General features: G+C 45.5%; 2 protein-coding genes across 3 annotated transcripts; one reads left to right on the forward strand and one right to left on the reverse strand.

The window, feature by feature from the left end:
- Positions 1–535: 535 nt before the first annotated feature.
- On the reverse strand, positions 536–13253 carry TK2 (thymidine kinase 2). Of its 2 annotated transcripts, none has more exons than XM_027718329.2 (10): positions 13118–13253; positions 11959–11996; positions 11325–11399; positions 9897–9950; positions 7823–7912; positions 6780–6853; positions 3080–3168; positions 2708–2787; positions 1385–1465; positions 536–988 (listed from the first exon to the last, which is right to left on the reverse strand). In XM_027718329.2, exons 1-10 carry the CDS (start codon positions 13236–13238, stop codon positions 890–892), a joined length of 801 nt encoding a protein of 266 aa, XP_027574130.2. In that variant the 5' UTR covers positions 13239–13253; the 3' UTR covers positions 536–889. The 2 variants fall into 2 exon arrangements, with proteins under 2 accessions (XP_027574130.2, XP_027574132.1); XM_027718331.2 differs by lacking the exon at positions 13118–13253 and adding an exon at positions 12226–12394.
- A 165-nt stretch (positions 13254–13418) lies between these two features.
- On the forward strand, positions 13419–16840 carry LOC113986554 (chemokine-like factor). Its single transcript, XM_027718332.2, has 4 exons — positions 13419–13581; positions 13823–13981; positions 14748–14843; positions 16448–16840. Exons 1-4 carry the CDS (start codon positions 13513–13515, stop codon positions 16550–16552), a joined length of 429 nt encoding a protein of 142 aa, XP_027574133.1. The 5' UTR covers positions 13419–13512; the 3' UTR covers positions 16553–16840.
- The last annotated feature ends 408 nt before the right edge of the window (positions 16841–17248 follow it).

The raw sequence follows: 17248 nt of genomic DNA on the forward strand, positions 1-17248 counted from the left end.
TTTGACCCCACACCCAAATTTGCTAAGGGTGCACTCAGTCCCCTCATCAATAAAGATAGGAGTGGGCCCAGCACTGATCCCTGGGGACACCACTGGTGACCAGATCCCAACTGGATGCAGCTTCGTTCCCACCACTCTCTGGCCTGGCCATCAGCCAGTTCCTGACCCAGCACAGAGTGCCCCTGGCCGAGCCTTTTCCAGAGTGTCCCATGGGAGATGGTGTCCCAGGCTGTGCTGAAGGCCAGGCAGACACATCCACAGCCTTCCCCTCCTCCACCAGCTGGGTCACCTGGTCAGAAAAGGCTGGTCAGGCAGGACCTGCCCCTCCTAATCCTGTGCTGGCTGGGCCTGATCCCTGGCTGTCCCGAGTGTGCCCTGTGAGCACACCCAAAGGATCTGCTCCACACCCTTGCTGGGCACTGGGGTTGGGCTGACTGTAATAAACACACCTCCCTCATACACCCCCCAGTCACTGGGGGGCCTTTCACCCCAGTTCACCACGAGGGGGTTACCAACAGCAGCCTCAGTTCTCTGCTTCAGAGGCAGGTAGTAACAAATCATTTATTTTAAATTACAAAACCAGGGTTGTCTTTAGGGAAAAATAAAGAAGAAACTTAGGTTACTCTAGGAAGCAGCAGTGAAGTGGGAAATAGGGGAAACAGCCATATTTTAGCTGAAGAGATCTGACACAGTGAAGTTGATGGAGAACCCAAAAACACAAAAAGGGATTGGTTTATATTCTGTTCCTGACTTGAACCTGAACATTTCATAGCCATAAGTCCACAACATTCTACAAAGCATAGTGCAAAACCAAAACTAGTTATATTTAAATATTAAAAATACCAAATCAGACTTCATAAACAGTATTTGGTACAACAATCACAGGCTCCTATAAATGGTATTGTCTATTGGATGGGTTTAGTATTTGGTCCCGTTTTTCTTCATACGTTTCTATCATTTTCTGCATGTCATGGTCAGCTCCAATAACCTTGAAAAGAAGAACATGAACATTAGAAATAACTGACACCATAAAACATGGGGGGGTTGAGCAAAACAGAAGAGGACTAGCACTGAATCCAAACCAAGACACTCCTGGGGTCTGTCCAAATCACTTTCCATTTGAAATTTGGCATTCCCTGAAAAGTTACATGGCTGATCCTGCAACCAATCACAGTGAACAGACCCTCAAATTCCACAAAGAGATGGAAAACCACACTTCCATGCTATACACTACACATGTCTGTAAACAGTTTTCTGAGGCTCTCATTCTCCAAGGTTACCAGAAAAGCAGATTTATTTACTTTTACCACTAAATAATGCTCTTATTATTTGAAAAGTACAATCCTCCACATGCCTAACTGGTTATAATTAAGGTAATACTCACAAGCACTGGGCAGGAAACTTCAAACAGTGCACGTTTAATGAGCCACTCTTCATAGAGCTCATGAATAGCTTCTAAATATTCCTAGAAAAGAGGCAGTGGAATAACACATATGCCCAGGGATGAAACACACACTGCAATTTATCCATTTGGTAAGCAGTTAACAAACACAGGGAAAAGCCAGCATTGGATATTTCCACTAACAAAACACACAAAGCATACAAAGGTTTCACGAAAAATTAATTCCCAGTACAAGGTTTTACTCCATGAAGAACCTCAAAGACACAGTTTACAGGAGCACAGGGCTCTCAGCTCCTTTTAAGATCAAGCAACTCTGATTCTCTCCCACAGGTATCATGTGGTTCAAGATTTTACAGAGGAGAACCCAAGAAAGAGAAGTAAGCACACAAAGGGCAAGGCTGCAAAGAATATGTACTGGAGGCACTTTGTGTGTCAACATATGTTCCTAAAATTCCCAGTTCCCTTTCTCCTGACTCACTCAACTTCCTCTAAAAGCTTTCTGCCTGTCATCAACTATTGGGTGTTTTTTTCTTGGAGACCACATTGTTCATTCCAGACTGCTCCCTCAGCCCTCAGCAGAGCTGTGAAACAACACAAGGACTCTCCGAATCCATCACAACAAGGATTTACTCTCAAGGCAAAATTTCACATGGCCCAAAATGGAGCTCTTTGCCACTGACAGTTGCTTCTCCTGGACTGCCCAGCACTGGAGGTACAGCAGACAGGCTGTGTGTGCAGAGGGAACCCCACTTGTGTCTGGTCAGGCTTTCTTTAGTTAATTCATTCACCAAACTGGCACTGAAAGGGATCCTTCCATTACCACAGTTAATTTTAAAGCACATTCCCACACTTAAAATTTTCCAGAAGTTGCTTCTTTTCAGACACAAGCAGAGACACTTTTCCTGCATAAACATCCTGGTAACAGCACACAACAAAGTGCCCACAGAAATCTCCAGCACCTGCATACCCAGGTATTTGTGCTTCAACTGGGTGCTTTTATGCCATTTAATGGTACAAAAGCAATTGACTTTTTACATCTTAGAGAAGATTAACAGTTGATTAATACTCCACCTAAAGTCAGCTATAGTACAGTGATTACTAAAACATAACACTTGGGACAGTCAGTATGCATGACAGATCATTTTTTAAAAATAAATCAAAATTAAATACTCAGGTTCTAGTTTGCAGTGGAAACAGCCGCACCACATTTTGGCAGTACACTCAGGACACCGTTTTAGTATTTACATTGGAATCATTATGTTTTTAAGTCTCCTTGTAACCACATACATTGGAGGAACTCCTTACCAGAGGAATGATCTTTTCTTCTTCTCTGCATCGTGTTTTTAACCTCTCATAACAAACTTTAGGAGATGTCTGCAGATAAACTGTTATAACAAAAATTAGAACAGTTATGATCAAGGATCAGCTTTAAAAGCAAAGAAGAACTACAGAAGGAAAGAATCCTGACTTGGATACCACCAGTGAGCCCCCCTTTGGCACTACCATTAATCCATCCACGAACCACCCACAAATCCAAGCTGTCTGATGCTACATGTTACAACCACCATTACACTGAATAATGTGATTATTTATTACCCAACAAACAAGAACTATTTTTACTCCCAGTAAAGAAACCCACCCAGAAACACACCCCTCCAGATCCCATGGAAATTTTACCTATTAAATCCACTGAAACATCGATGTTGTTCTTGATCCAGTCAAACCATTCACTTAGCACAGCATAATCCACCTCTGGCATTTTTCCACTGATCAAACAGAAGAGCCATCACTCACTGAACAGCATGCAGAGATCAATTCTAAACTCTGGTTTTTCTCACCAAACTAGGATTGCTCCCCATTTACTCCAGCATATATGAAATGAAGACAACACCAGTGTTATTCCCACCCAAACTGAAGGCCACATAAACCATTGTCTATACAAGAGAAAGATCAAATATTTTTCTTTCAAGTGCTTATTAAAACAAACTTTCTATTATTAACAGTTACAAACATTAATTTTTTTCCACTACAGTTAAGAAATAATTACTTGGTGACAAGGAAGAAAATATTACCACAGTGACATTCACACAGTAACAGCAAATTAGTGTCAGTGGTTATTTATTGCTCAGGTTCTTTGGATCAGGATCATTTCAAATCTGTCTGCAGTGCATGTCACCAGAAGGGCTGGGTTTACTCAGCAGCACTGACAATTCCTTACAGAAGCCACAGTAAAGAGCAGTGAAAAAATAATGACACTGTAAACAATCCCACTGTAAGAAATATTTGTGGAAAGAGTAGTGAAATATTCAACATGCTTAATTGGAGCTCTGTACTCAGAGAGCACAAATATAGACAACAGTCCCAACTATCTCACCAAGAATAATAAAATATCAGACAGGGAGTTACAGAGAATATGTTAAGAATCACATTAGTATTTTATAATAAAAACATTCTGGTTTTATTAGTCTCAGATTTTCACTTATTATCATATTCTTAGTAGTCAAATATTACTAGTTTTACATTATCCTGTCTTCAAAACTGGTGACAGTAACACATACTCCACACTCCTTCCTAAATGCCTCTGCAATAAAAATATAAAAAGAGATGGAGTTGGAAGGCTCCTGTCCTCTGCAGCTGAGTGATTCACACCAGTTACAACATTTTAAATAGTGAAGAACAAGATTCCACAGATTTCTAAGCCCTTCTCCTGGCAACGTGCTTTGATCACTGGCAAAACTGAGGAGAGATAATACAGGAAGGTATTTCCCTTTATGTTTGTAAGAAAGCAAACCCCATATTTGTACCCCCTCAATTCTTTATCTGCCATCCAGCTGAATGTCCCACCTCCTAAAATGGGATTTCCCACTTTCTAAAATGGGATATCCCCCGAGAAATGTGATAACAAGTCATTGTTATTCCTCTGATATACCAATCTGATACATTCCTGGGTAGCAGGGACCTACGTAAGCCAAATACTGATCCTGCTACTTTTCTCCAGGATAGATGGGGAAAACTGAAGGTCAAAAGGAATTGGAAATAAGAAAAAGCACCACTATTCTTACCCTAAAAGATGGTAACATCCAAGTCAATTCTGCACTGACCTGCCCTACAGAAAACCTGCCTTTGCTTCCCTTTGTCATGGAGTACCCTGGATAATCGTGTGCGGATTCTGGATCAGGCTCAAGATCCATAAAGATACAGAGAATGTATAAGGCACAAAAGGGTGTTCTCATTTCTGAGGTTTGCTGACATTTGACTCCTGCCAAGCCAAGTTTTCACTGCAGAAGTTGAACATGAACAGACCAAGCTCTGTATTATAACTAACTACGAATTCCAAGGGGCCAGAGGGAATTGGTGGTGCTCACACCCTGCAGCACAGCCTGCACACTCCTGGGCACACATTTAGATTTCTCCTGGTTTTACACCCGACATGAGTGTGCCTTTCATGCCAGACTCAAGACACAACTGCACTCAGACTGCAATCCCAGACCTTGGACACTCGTGCCTCTCTCCACCTGCCACGGGCACTCCCAGCAGCTGCTCACAATTGAAGCCTTCCATCACTGTTGTAAATCTTTCTCTGGTTCTCTCTGGGACAAAGCCTACAGAGCCAAAATTGAGTGACTGGATCAAAGAACTGATATCCCTGATGTTCCCACAGCTCTTCATCCCTTGCTTCAACTGACCACTCTCCTAAAGGAGCAGAGTTTGTGCAGACATGAGAGAACAGCAACAGGGGGGACCTCCTCAGCCTCACAGCCCCCTGACAGGAGGGGGGAGCTGGGGGGGTCAGGTTCTGCTCCCAGGGAACAAGGGACAGGACCAGAGGAAACGGCCTCAGGCTGTGCCAGGGGAGGATCAGGTTGGAGAGTAGGAAAAATTCCTTCATGGAAAGGGTTGTCCAGCCCTGGCACAGCTGCCCAGGGCAGTGGTGGAGTCCCCATCCCTGGGGGGATTTAAAATCCATGTGGATGTAGCACCTGGGGACATGAGTTAGTGGTGGCCTTGGCAGTGCTGGGGAACACTTGGACTTGATGATGTTAAAAGTCTCTGCCAACCTAAACAATTCCATGATTCTTCTCCCTCTTCAGGACTGGGACCCTAAGCAGTACCTTCTCTTACAGAAAAGAAAGCACAAAATAACCTCTGCTCTGCACTTTGCTTTTGGCCACTACCAGTGACAGGGTATGAGGGAGGCCAGATTTACTTATTTTTTTAATGTGATACAAAATAGCTGTTTTCATACAGCCCCAATTATTCCTTGTTTTATTTAAAATCCTTTTACACACCCTTTTCTTCTGGCTTGTTATTGGTAGCACCAGCTGCCTTCTAGCTTGCAGCAACAAAACAAAGCAAATGCTTTTCATCCAACATTAAAGAGTGCTAAAGCCATGGAACACCTTAGATGCCCTTAAAATGTTATTAGAGAATTATGGAGTTGACACAACCAGACTTTGCCTCATAGCAACTGAGTTCTGAGTCTTTGGGACAAAAGCACTTTGTCTACAGTGAAAAAGAAAAGTCAGTAATTAAAAACAAGAAGGATATTCCAGGACACTTCCACTGGGATAAATAGTGTCTTTCTGTTTGCCTCACATCCTACTGTGTCTCTCCCCACTCCCAAAGCCATTCCTGCAGCACGGATGACACCTTGTGGCAAGAAACTGGTTCGTGCCTTGAGGCCACTGAAAAACCCACTAAAACAACAGCCTGTTCAATTAAAGGTCAGCATTCCAAACAAACCAAACCCAAAACACTCAGTGGTGGTTACTGCACTGCTTGGTTAGTTTGGGATGGGTGAGTTGGACATGGGGCAGGTAATAAGTGATTGTTCTTTCTTCACTCACAGCCTGCCAAGGTTTGCAGCCTGGTTTGATCCTGTAAATCCTGAGCCAGAGCAAGTGACTCGAGTTCCTGCTTCTCCCTCAAATTCCTGCTTGCAAGAAACACCAGTCCTGGGTGCCAGGTTGGGTAACACTACCTAGTTCCCTCCTTCCTACAGTGTTATTCTTTAAATCCTCATGGGTTTTAACCTGTTCAGCGTGTGTTTGCTTTGATTTAGCAGGATTTTTGTATTCAGCTGGAGAGCAGATAACTTCAACGGATGTTGTCCAACTAAACCCTGTGCTAAACACACAGGAGCACTGCTGAGAAAGGCTCTCCATGTCCTACAGGTTTAATTTTACCCGTGGGCAGCACATCCTGACCCAACACACTGCCACTCCAGCACAGAACTGACAGATTTCACAGGCCACTTGGATGCATATTACCAAAGAAATTAGCAGCTGATTTTATATAGATATAGATATATATACACACATATACATATGAAAATTAATTAATCCAAGGAAGTGAAGTATAAATCCATGTACCATACCTTCTGTACAAATTTTCCACAAAGATGTGTTTTGCACTGTGAATTGATCTCTCCATCATTCGGACTGGAGAAGTCTACAAAACAAAACTTGACAGTGTACATTTTTCAGCATGTTTGTTATCTTTTCAGACTCACACTGCACATTATATGAAACATATATGATTTTCAGATCTTTCTTTCAGATTTTGTGACAAACAAACTTACTGGGAGGGTGGGAACCACAAAAAAACCAAGGATTCCTGATCTTATTTATGGTCACTGCATTATTAAACAGCTACATAACTAATTTGTTATTCATACACAATTTTCAGCATTTGGTTCATTTGAATGAATTTTTTCTGCAACAGAACAGGATTTCTATTGTCTTGGAAAAACAACTCTTCAAAAATCTAATGTTTGTATGTACAGTATCACTCACAAGTGGTACTGCTGAAAAGTTTGCCCCAACACAAACCCAGAAAATAAAACTTAACAACAATCATTAAGATATAAGCATGGCATCTAAGATTAGATCTTGTAATCAGGGAATGGAAGACAGAATGGAATGTAAGAAGGCAAGAGAATAAACAAATCTTGGTAAAAATGTAGAGCATAAAAAATCAGTATAGAGAAAGAAAATATTACAAGAAAAAAAGGATGTAAACCATCTGAAAACAAAGGAGTAGAAAACGTTAGAAGCACTTGGAATAAACACAAGAAGCAAGGGCTAAATGAATTCTAACATGAGATTATTTAATGTTTGCCAAAGATCTGAAATAGCAAAATTGCAGACAAGGCACTGAGGTGAGATGAGGAAGATTCTAGCTCCTCAGGCTGGTGCCAAACCAGCAGCATCAGTCTGGGGAAGTCAAAGTTCTGAGCAGGCAGGAGGCAGATGTTTTGCCCCCAGAGCACACGTCTTTGTACCACAAAAATTCCTCCTCAGTGCAGGAACAAAGAATGAACACAAATAGATCCTAACTTTTGAATACAAGGTTAAAAGCATTTCGCACTCGTAACCATATCTAATTCTTTTTTAAATTAGAAAAGAAATGTCTCTTTACCATTGGTCTGGTGTGCTGCTCCAACATGGTCAGCTGGACGTAAGTCTGTAACGTTATCCCCCATCTGGAAGCATCCTGGTACATTAAACCCTGGGGTCAGGGATGGAAGGAAGACACAGACATTTGTCAGGTCAGAGAGCCAAACAGTGAAGGTGGTATTTCGTGAGCTCTTGCAGTACAACAGCATTGCTACAAGAAGGGCACTTACACAGCAAACACCAGGTTTGACAAGAATTAAGGGATCATTTGCTCTGCACAATGCAGGTGTAAGAATTATGGCTCTGGTCCTAAGTGGAAGGCTCACTGAAGTCAGCAGGAATTAAGTACTCTGCACATGGGACAGTCAGAACCAAGGCACAGCTCATGTGAGACAGTTCAAATATGTTTAGTAATTAAAAAAACCTATCTACTACTTTATTTTTGTGCACTGACAGACTCTCAGTACACCCAGTCCAGCCAGAAATCATATATGGTCCAGTAAGTATGTTCTGGGCCTCAGAAAAGGTGTCCTTGAACACATACAACTGTTCTTCCTACAGGATCCTCAAAGCAGGTCTCAGGTAGCTCCTCCACTCTGCTGCAATCACACACACACACACACTCACTGGTAACACTCTATCCTGCAAAGCACAGAAAAGATCTTACTCAAAATAAGACATCATTCAGTGTCTATTGGGTGAGGTGACAAGTTTTAAGGCAGCAGCACAGCTTGAGCCCACAGATCTGACCTCCTCCTTCTCTCCCTGCCCAACATCACACTTTCTCAGTGTTCCAAAACACACAGACTGCTGTGCTGATGCCAAGCACGCCCCACCCCTCTACTAACAATAAGAAAGTAAGGTATCAGTAACTCCTAGGAGGGAGAATTTACTTTTCCAGAGGACCTATGGTAGCACTGATGGTATCACACACACATTTGGCTTTGTGTGCTTTGAGGTGTGTCCACACCCCTGTGATGGCATCAAATTCCACCAGCCTGAGCACAGCTCTGTCCTCAGCCAGCAGTGAGGTTTCTGCAGGGCAGGGGATCCCCAAGCAGAACTGACATCAGGAACCAGTTCCAGCAGCCCAGCAAAGCCAGTGGCTGCTGCCTCCAAGCACACCTCGGATCCAGGGACGTCCTCGTAGGGAACAGTTCCAAGGAGCCATGGCTACCCAAAAAAAAAAACCCTCAACACCTCAACTGGGTTGAGTTTTCCTAATCTTCAGCAGTCACAGAATCATAGAATGTTAAGGAATTGGAACAGATCTTAAAGCTCATCTAGTCCCATCCCCCCTGCTGTGGGCAGGAACACCTTCCACCATCCCAGGTTGCTCCAAGCCCCGTCCAACCTGGCCTTGGACACTTGCAGGGATGGGGCAGCCACAGCTTCTCTGGGCAACCTGGGCCAGGGCCTCCCCACCCTCACAGGGAACAATTTCTTCACAATATCCCATTTTACCCTACTCTCTGTCAGTGGGAAGCCATTCCCTGTGTCCTGTCACTCCAGTTCCTGATGAACAGTCCCTCTCCAGCTTCCCTGCAGGCCCCTTCAGGCCCTGGAAGGTGCTGTGAGGTCTCCACAAAACCTTCTCCTCTCCAGGCTGAACAGCCCCAGCTCTCCCCTCCCGTCTCCACAGGGGAGATGCTCCAGTCCCTTTATCAACTTTGTAGCCTCCTCTGGACTTGCTCCAACAGTTCCATGGCCATCTTATCTTGGGACACCACAACTGTGCAGAGTGTTGCTGTCAAACAACATTAACTGACCAGATCCACCCCTCACTTTGAGGGATTCTTTGAAACAGGCATAAGTAGATTTAGAAACAACTGTCACACTCAGGGCTTACCTTTATGGGAATTTCTTTAGCTCATACCATGTAAGAAACCCCTTACCAAAACCACATTTTATAGGCAATGTTTCTATTATGTCCTAATCATAGTAAAAAACCTTTTGCTTCATGAAGCTTTATTTTTTGCTGTGTGAGATTCTGACCACAGCTTTCCCAACAGTTTTGCTGGCTGGTAAGAAGTTGTCACACATGTACTTCTAAAAGAACAGTCACTGTAATTGCAGAAATCATTTCTGTCACTTACCAGGATATTATGACCACGAACGTTCCTCCACTTCATCAAAGGTTCTTTCAAAACCTTGTTAAAAAGAACTCCATGTTAACTCCATGTTAAACACGTTTTAGATGCAAAACACTTTATGTGACTCTACAAGTCTGCAACTATTTTTAAGGATTACTCATTCAGTAAGTCAGAGTATTCACGACTTGTACTGGAAAGCTCACCCCTCTTAAAAAAACAGCACTGCATCCTGAACACAAAAAGTAATAGCAAAAACTCCAAAAATAGAAAAATATCAACAAATAACACCATCTTAGCATTTTTAAACTGCCAAAGTAAAACACCTAATGAGCCTGGATAGAATTTCTTTTTTTTTGAGTCAAAATCAGTCCCACAGAAGGGAAAGTACTGCTTAGCACAGTCCTGATTCCATTTAATGACCTGCCAATTGCCTCACAAATTCATGTCAGAGAAAGCAACACTTGGCAGAAAGAGGATCAGACTGCTATCATATTAGTTTTAATTCTGTTTTTTTGTTTTAACAAACAAAATGTATTCAAAACCTTTACAAAATTAATCAGAAAAACTTCTACCCTGAATAGGTAAAATGACAAGACTTACCTGGTTCAAACAGGGTCTAAAACTCCAACCACAAAGCCAGGCCTAAGAGAGTTAACTAGCTACTTAAAAAATGTTGCACTACATGCAAACTAAAGTCTGCTATCTTTTGGGTTAACAGTTAATTACTCCATTAGGATCATTTCTGTTAAATTACCAAATAACATCTGGCAACCCAGCATTTCCATGGGAACTCCTAAAACTTACTATCAAATGTATTGCCAGCTCTGCTGGGAAAAGCATTAATATCTGTTGTACACAAAAACAATTGTTCACTTTGTACACAGCAACAATTGTTCACTGAGGTTTGATCTTGATTTTGTTTAAAAATACAATAAGCCTGCCCTTCCTTCAATCTTGTTCTAAGCAACATGAAATCAAAAATCAGTCTACGAAATCTTCAGGAACAGTTTTAACAGATTTTCCATTTTTCAAAAAAGCCATATATTCACTAGAATCTCACGTGTGTGACATCAGTATTTTTACATCATTACATCTTCACTTTGCTTATTACAAGACACACCTAAGATTTCAGTGACATGAAATGGCAAACAGGCATGTTCAAACATGCCCAACCCCTGTGGGTTGCTGTTACTTTGCAGAGGTACAGACTGCAATCCACAGGTCTTACTGATCTTTTGGCACCTCGTACTTTATTAGTTTCTTTTCTGCAATCTGAGTATAAAAATTTGGGAGATGGGGAGGTACCTCAGCAAGCCCCTGGCTCACAACCTGCTGCTCCATTCTCTGTGCCTGAGGAGAACATTTCCAAAGTGTCAGTTCTGTCAGGACAAGCAACTGCTGAATGTTGGAAATAAAGATAAAGAACTGTACCTCAATGCTGGTAGTTTGTGCAAAATAATCCAGGCATGTTGTTTTCCCACTTGCAATGTTCCCCTCGATGCATATCTGATGAAAAACAGAGTCATTGTGAGAACAGTGTGTGTGAAAATGTACCCTTCCCATGGCACCAGGCTGGTTCCCTACACTGTGATGAGATTATTTCCCAGGAAGGATTGCTTAAACCTTAAGAGGCACTACATTTTTATTTTCAGAAACTTGAACAACTAAAATAAACTAAGAGAATTTTTTTCAGCTGTCTTAAAATAATTTATAGCTTCAAGTGATTAAGTTCCAAATAAAATAAAAAAACCATCACCTGCCAGGGAGGGATGCATAGGGCAATGGCAAGGCTGCACATGCAACACTGACCCCAAACTGTCACCTGTCCCAACACAATCCCTCACCGTTTTATCCCTCACAATTTTTGCACAAATCCCTCACAATTTTATTGGAATTTACAGAACCAGAAAACCATAGCCTTGCACTGACTATGACCCAGTGCCAGACCCAGCACCACAGTGACACAGGCACAGCCAACAGCTGCATATGCTCAAATTATAATAAAATTATAATGAAAGAGGCTGCACGTTTTACTTCATTTTCTGAACAAAATGCAAATACTTACAACTCTCTTTCTATCATCTTTCTTTATCAGAAGTTTATCTAGAATGGAAATAAACAACAGTTACAATCAAGGAGGTCTTCATAACTTAGTTATACTGAGCCTCTTAAGTGAGCCCCTCCATGAAGTTTTTAGGTTCTCTCTTGCTTAATATGCCTATTTGCTAAATTACCAACCTCAAAGGTTTTAGGTCATTATTGGGCCATGCACTAGACACATTTTGGCACAGACTGACACAGTTCTAGCTGAAGTTCACCATTGCTAACATACCGAGAGTGGAACGGTGAGTGCCCACACTCCCACCAGGTTTTTGTTGTTCCTGCTGCTCCTCGGTTGGCACTGGGGAAAAGTGAATTTCGGGAAGGCCAGTCAGGGAGTGGTCCCTGCTGGGTCCACAGGCCCGGTTACAAGGCAGGGGAAGGGTGAAGGCTCCAAGACAAGCAGTTCAGGCGCCTTACACCTCAGAACTGCGGTGTAAAACCTGTGCAAGCCGTGCTGGGCTTACGGGACCCCTCACCCCACAGAGCACGGGAAGGCGGTGATGGGGGGCAGAGGGGCCGGGCGGCTGCTCCCCACGGGCACCGGGGGCCCGAGTGCCAGGGTCTGACCCTGACCCTGCTGCCCCAGAGGGTCTGACCCTGACCCTGCTGCCCCAGAGTCTGACCCTGACCCTGCTGCCCCAGAGTCTGACCCTGACCCTGCTGCCCCAAAGGGTCTGACCCCGATCCTGCTGCCCCAGAGGGTCTGACCCCGATCCTGCTGCCCCAGAGGGTCTGACCCCGATCCTGCTGCCCCAGAGGGTCTGACCCCGATCCTGCTGCCCCAGAGGGTCTGACCCCGATCCTGCTGCCCCAAAGGGTCTGACACTGATCCTGCTGCCCCAGAGGGTCTGACACTGATCCTGCTGCCCCAAAGGGTCTGACCCCGATCCTGCTGCCCCAAAGGGTCTGACCCTGACCCTGCTGCCCCAAAGGGTCTGACCCTGACCCTGCTCCCCCAAAGCCGCTCCAGAGGTTCTAATCCGGCTCCTGTTCCCCCAGAAGGCCAAACCTCGCTCCTGCTCCCTCAGAGCCGCTCCAGCGCATCCCGGGCAGCCGCCCGTCCCTTTCCCGAGGGGTACCGGCCCTGCCCGGACAGCCCCGCACCCCCGCCCCGCACTCACGGCCGGCAGTGCCGCGGGGCCCGGGCGGGGCGCGGGGCCCGATCCCGCCCGCCGAGGGCCCGGGGGCAGCGCCGCCCGCTCCCCGGCAGCCCCGCGCCCAGGCCGCGCCCCGCCGCCACATGGCCCATCCCCGCCGGTCGGCCCGGCCTTCCGCCGCCCGGAGAGCACTTCCTCCGCCCGCGCTCTGAGGCGGGGCCGGGGGCGGCCCGGCACCTCCCCCGGCACCTCCTCCGGTACCTCCTCCGGCACCTCCCCCGGCACCTCCCCCGGCACCTCCCCCGGCACCTCCCCCGGCACCTCCCCCAGCACCTCCCCGGTCCCCGCCCCGGTCCCCAGCGGCGTCCCGCGGGTGCGGTGCCGGTGTCGCCCCGCGCAGCCCGGGCCGTGCCGCCGCCATGGCGTGTCTGGAGCTGGACCGCGCCTTCGCCCGCTCCCCGCGGGGCGCGCTGAAGATCGCCCGTGTGGTACGGCCGGGAGGGGCCGGGATCCCGGGGGTGCCCTCGGAACGGCCGGGAGGGGCCGGGATCCCGGGGGTGCCCTCGGAACGGCCGGGAGGGGCCGGGATCCCGGGGGTGCCCTCGGAACGGCCGGGAGGGGCCGGGATCCCGGGGTGCCCTCGGAACGGCCGGGAGGGGCCGGGGTCGCCGAGGGGCCGCGGGGTCCCGGCCGGCACAGCGCTGACCGCCGTCCCCTCCCGTCCCGCAGCTCCTGGCGCTGGCCACCTTCCTCTGCTTCGTGGCCTCGAATGCCCACGAGGCCTACGCAGCGCTGGCCGGGCTGGAGATGGGCATCACCCTCCTGTTCCTCCTGCTCTACCTGCTCAAGCTCGACGCAAAGATGCGGTGGCTGTTCTGGCCGCTGGCTGTGAGTACCGAGGGGCCCCGGCTGAGGGGACCTGTGTGCCCCAGCTGTGAGATGTGCCCTGGCCGTGAGTGCCGGTGAGCAGGCTGTGAGTACCCATGTGCTGTGAGTACCCATGTGCTGTGAGTACTGCTGTGCCCTGGCTGTGGGTGCTGCTGTGCAGGATGTGAGCACTGATGTGCTGTGGGTGCTGGTGCCCTGGCTGTGAGCACTGGCTGGCCTGGATCTGAAGGGGTCACCTGTCAGAAGGGTCACTGTCAGTCAACTGTTTCTATCCAGTTAAAGCAAGCCCAGTGTTCCATGGATGCTGAAGCAGGTTTTCCTCCCCGAGTGTTCTGTTCCCTCAGTTCCTGGATAGCTGGATAGATCTGGTGACAGCCCCTCCCTAACGGGCATTGGTCACTTCCCTGTGTAACCCTGTGCTCTGCATCCTGCACATCACAAATTAGACATACGCTTTCACTCAAATATTAACGAGTTCTCTTACCTCTCTTTTGCACATCTATTTCCTGCAGTCTGACAAGTGTAGCCAAGTTGCATAAATTTGACTGCAAAAAAAAAGAAAAAGGGAAAATGAGGAAGTTTTATCTCAAACGCTCCTTTTACCACCAAACCACTGGGTGTCAGTGTCGATCTCGCTCGGATATTGCTTTAACTTATTTCCATAGCAAACCAGCCGTTTTTAAAGACCCTTACGGTGTTGGGAGCTATCCACGTTCTTCTCCAGGTGTGTTCAGAATAAATATTTTGCTTCCACTGGCTGTTTCAGGATATTTTCAACTCGGTGATTGCAGCGTTGTTCCTCCTCGTTGTGTGCTTGTTTGCAGTAATAGTCAAGAGCAACAAGGGGACATTGGCTGGAGGAGTAAGTAGGAACATTGTTAATGAATTTCAGTTCTTAAAGTGCACGTGATTTGAACCTCTTGGTACAGTTACATCATGGCGGGACCATGAAAACAACTGTCTTGGAAGAACACATTCAGCAATCACAAACAAAAGTGAATACACATTCAGTGTATCTTACTAAGAATGATCCTAAAATCACTAGTAATTTAAAAATATTACAAGACTTAGGAGTTACTACAGAGAAGTTCCAACACTGAAAACTCCTAGAGTTTAACTAATTTGCGTAACTTGGATTTACTTCCACACGTTGAAGTCCTAGGTGGGAGAATCTTTTAGGACTATCCGGTTTGGTTACACTGTTTAGGAGGAAATGTCTAACTAGTTGAAAGAGTTGAAACTTTTTAGCAGACACGCTGGTACCTCCCTCCTGACATGTACGTTATGCTTGCTGACCCAGACTGAGGAATTACGCCAGTTGAAAAGGGGTTTTGTTCATACTGTGATTGTAAGACTTTTGTGTTCTTAAGATCAAACCAGTTTAATAGTTTAAGCAACTGGTATTTTTAATTCAAATGGAAACTAATGTAATTAACAAACAAGAAGGAGGGAAAGTCTTTTTTAAGTCTCCAGAAGTACAAGAGGAGCTGAAATGTGAAAAGCAACCAAAAGAAACCTAAAACCTGCCACAGGGGTTTTTCAAAATCTGATTAGGAGACGGTAAGATGGGAAGTTGATGTCTTCACTGGCAACAACATCCTAAGCAAAAAGGAGACTTCCTGGTCAAGTGACTGGCTGTGCTAGAATAGAATTTATATTCTTGGTTGGGAAGTTAATAGAAATTAAAGGTGGGAGCAGCAGACTAAGCAGGTAGCTGGGAAAACAAGTTTGGGCAGAACATATGACATCTTCAATTCTGGGAGAAACAGAATTGCCCACAGTCTGTACTCCTGGGGCACAAACTGCCTTGAGCTGGGCTCTCCTTAGCATTATTCCCTCTGATCAGATAATTTAGTGCTTGCATAAAAAACCCTGGTGTGCATGTGGGATGAGGCTGAAGGGTGGGAGCTGAGCAAATTAACTCAGTAAGGCCATTCTGCAAACACATTTTTCCAGTTGCCTGCCTGAGGTTGTCTATTTTTTTAAATACTTCTGTACATTTTCTCCAGTTTGGGATACGTTTCCCATTCAAAGCTTCAGAGGAGAGCAGTACTTTTTTTTCCTGCTAGGCTTGTTTCATAAATTTTGACTTTTCTCCCTGACTTCTCTCTGGGCCAGTTCCAGTAATTAAGCCATCCTTACAGGGACAGGAGGCCTTTCGTTTAGGATAAAAGCATTGTCTGGCATAATGCAGCATTAGCTTAGCTTTCAAGGAGAGCACCACACCAACTCCAAGGCTTCACACAAACATCAAACACAGCAGGGTGTAGACGGCTCTGTGAGAGGCTGATGGGATGTAAATATGGGTTATTTAATTTATCAGCTCTCTCAAATCACACACGTGTTTCAAAGGCAGAACCAAGTTAGGAAGATGTGTTTACTGCTGCTTTGAGGAACAGTAGCTGAGTCTGTATAGCAAAAGATAGAGACTGTTAGGGGGAACTAACATTACGGTTATTTTTGTAGGTGTTGGGTCTTATACTGCTTGTTCTCTGCGTTGTCGACACGGTTCTTCTTTGCAAGAAGATTAGCCTTGCTAGACCAAGAGGAAGGAATGCTCCTGCCAGATAAGATTGCCGTGTTAGTAAAAGGATTTCTCCATTGATGATTGTTTCACCACTCTCTTTTAAAGAATTTGTGTTTTCACGTGTTCACCTTAGAATTTCCTGTGCATTGATGTATGTTTTTGCAAGTATTGTTTATACGGTTTTCAGACATTTCCAAATGTAGTTTCAGTGGTGCAGTTAAAGCTTCATAGAAAATGGTCTTGTTTTTCTGAACTTAATTACATTTTTACCCGTATGAAAATGAACTTCATGGTTGTCTTCTTTCTGTAATAAAAAGAAAATATAAACGGGCTTAAGTGCATTATTTAATATTATTTATTTAATATTATTTATTTACTAAGTGTACTTAAAGGTGTCATGTACCTTTAGAATGGAACATCCTTAGAATGGAATTTTTTCCACCCTTGTGTTGCTTCATTCCCTAGCTCATTCTCGTGACCGCTGGCTGGCTGCTGCCATGGGAATTCTTGTTAGAGCGTTGGCCGAGGCATTTCGAGCCTTCGAATTCGAGGCTTTACCGTGGGGTTGGACTCGATGGCTTCCAGCAGCCCCTTCCAAGCCGAACCGCTCCGTGATTCTGTGATTTATCTGTTCAGAATGGCACGGAGAAGAACCTCCCAGCCTCCCTGGCAGGACAGCGCTGCAGCGGAGAGAGCAGATCGAATCGAATCGGTACGATCAGTGTCTCGGGACCGGCCGG

The sequence above is a fragment of the Pipra filicauda genome, unplaced genomic scaffold, assembly GCF_003945595.2.
Source record: "Pipra filicauda isolate LSUMZ 115617 unplaced genomic scaffold, ASM394559v2 scaffold356_size1356884_pilon, whole genome shotgun sequence".
Taxonomy (NCBI): domain Eukaryota; kingdom Metazoa; phylum Chordata; class Aves; order Passeriformes; family Pipridae; genus Pipra; species Pipra filicauda.

Bases quoted from the DNA above. Each gene is read 5' to 3' on its own strand.
- TK2 (XM_027718329.2), bottom strand. From the start codon at position 13,238: ATGTGGCGGCGGGGCGCGGCCTGGGCGCGGGGCTGCCGGGGAGCGGGC. The intron at 9,951-11,324 runs GTACAGTTCTTT...CTTTTTAACAAG, and splicing joins CACAAACTACCAGCATTGAG to GTTTTGAAAGAACCTTTGAT. The intron at 1,466-2,707 runs GTAAGGAGTTCC...CCTCTTTTCTAG, and splicing joins AAGAAAAGATCATTCCTCTG to GAATATTTAGAAGCTATTCA.
- LOC113986554 (XM_027718332.2), top strand. From the start codon at position 13,513: ATGGCGTGTCTGGAGCTGGACCGCGCCTTCGCCCGCTCCCCGCGGGGC. The intron at 13,582-13,822 runs GTACGGCCGGGA...CCCGTCCCGCAG, and splicing joins CGCTGAAGATCGCCCGTGTG to CTCCTGGCGCTGGCCACCTT. The intron at 13,982-14,747 runs GTGAGTACCGAG...TGGCTGTTTCAG, and splicing joins GGCTGTTCTGGCCGCTGGCT to GATATTTTCAACTCGGTGAT.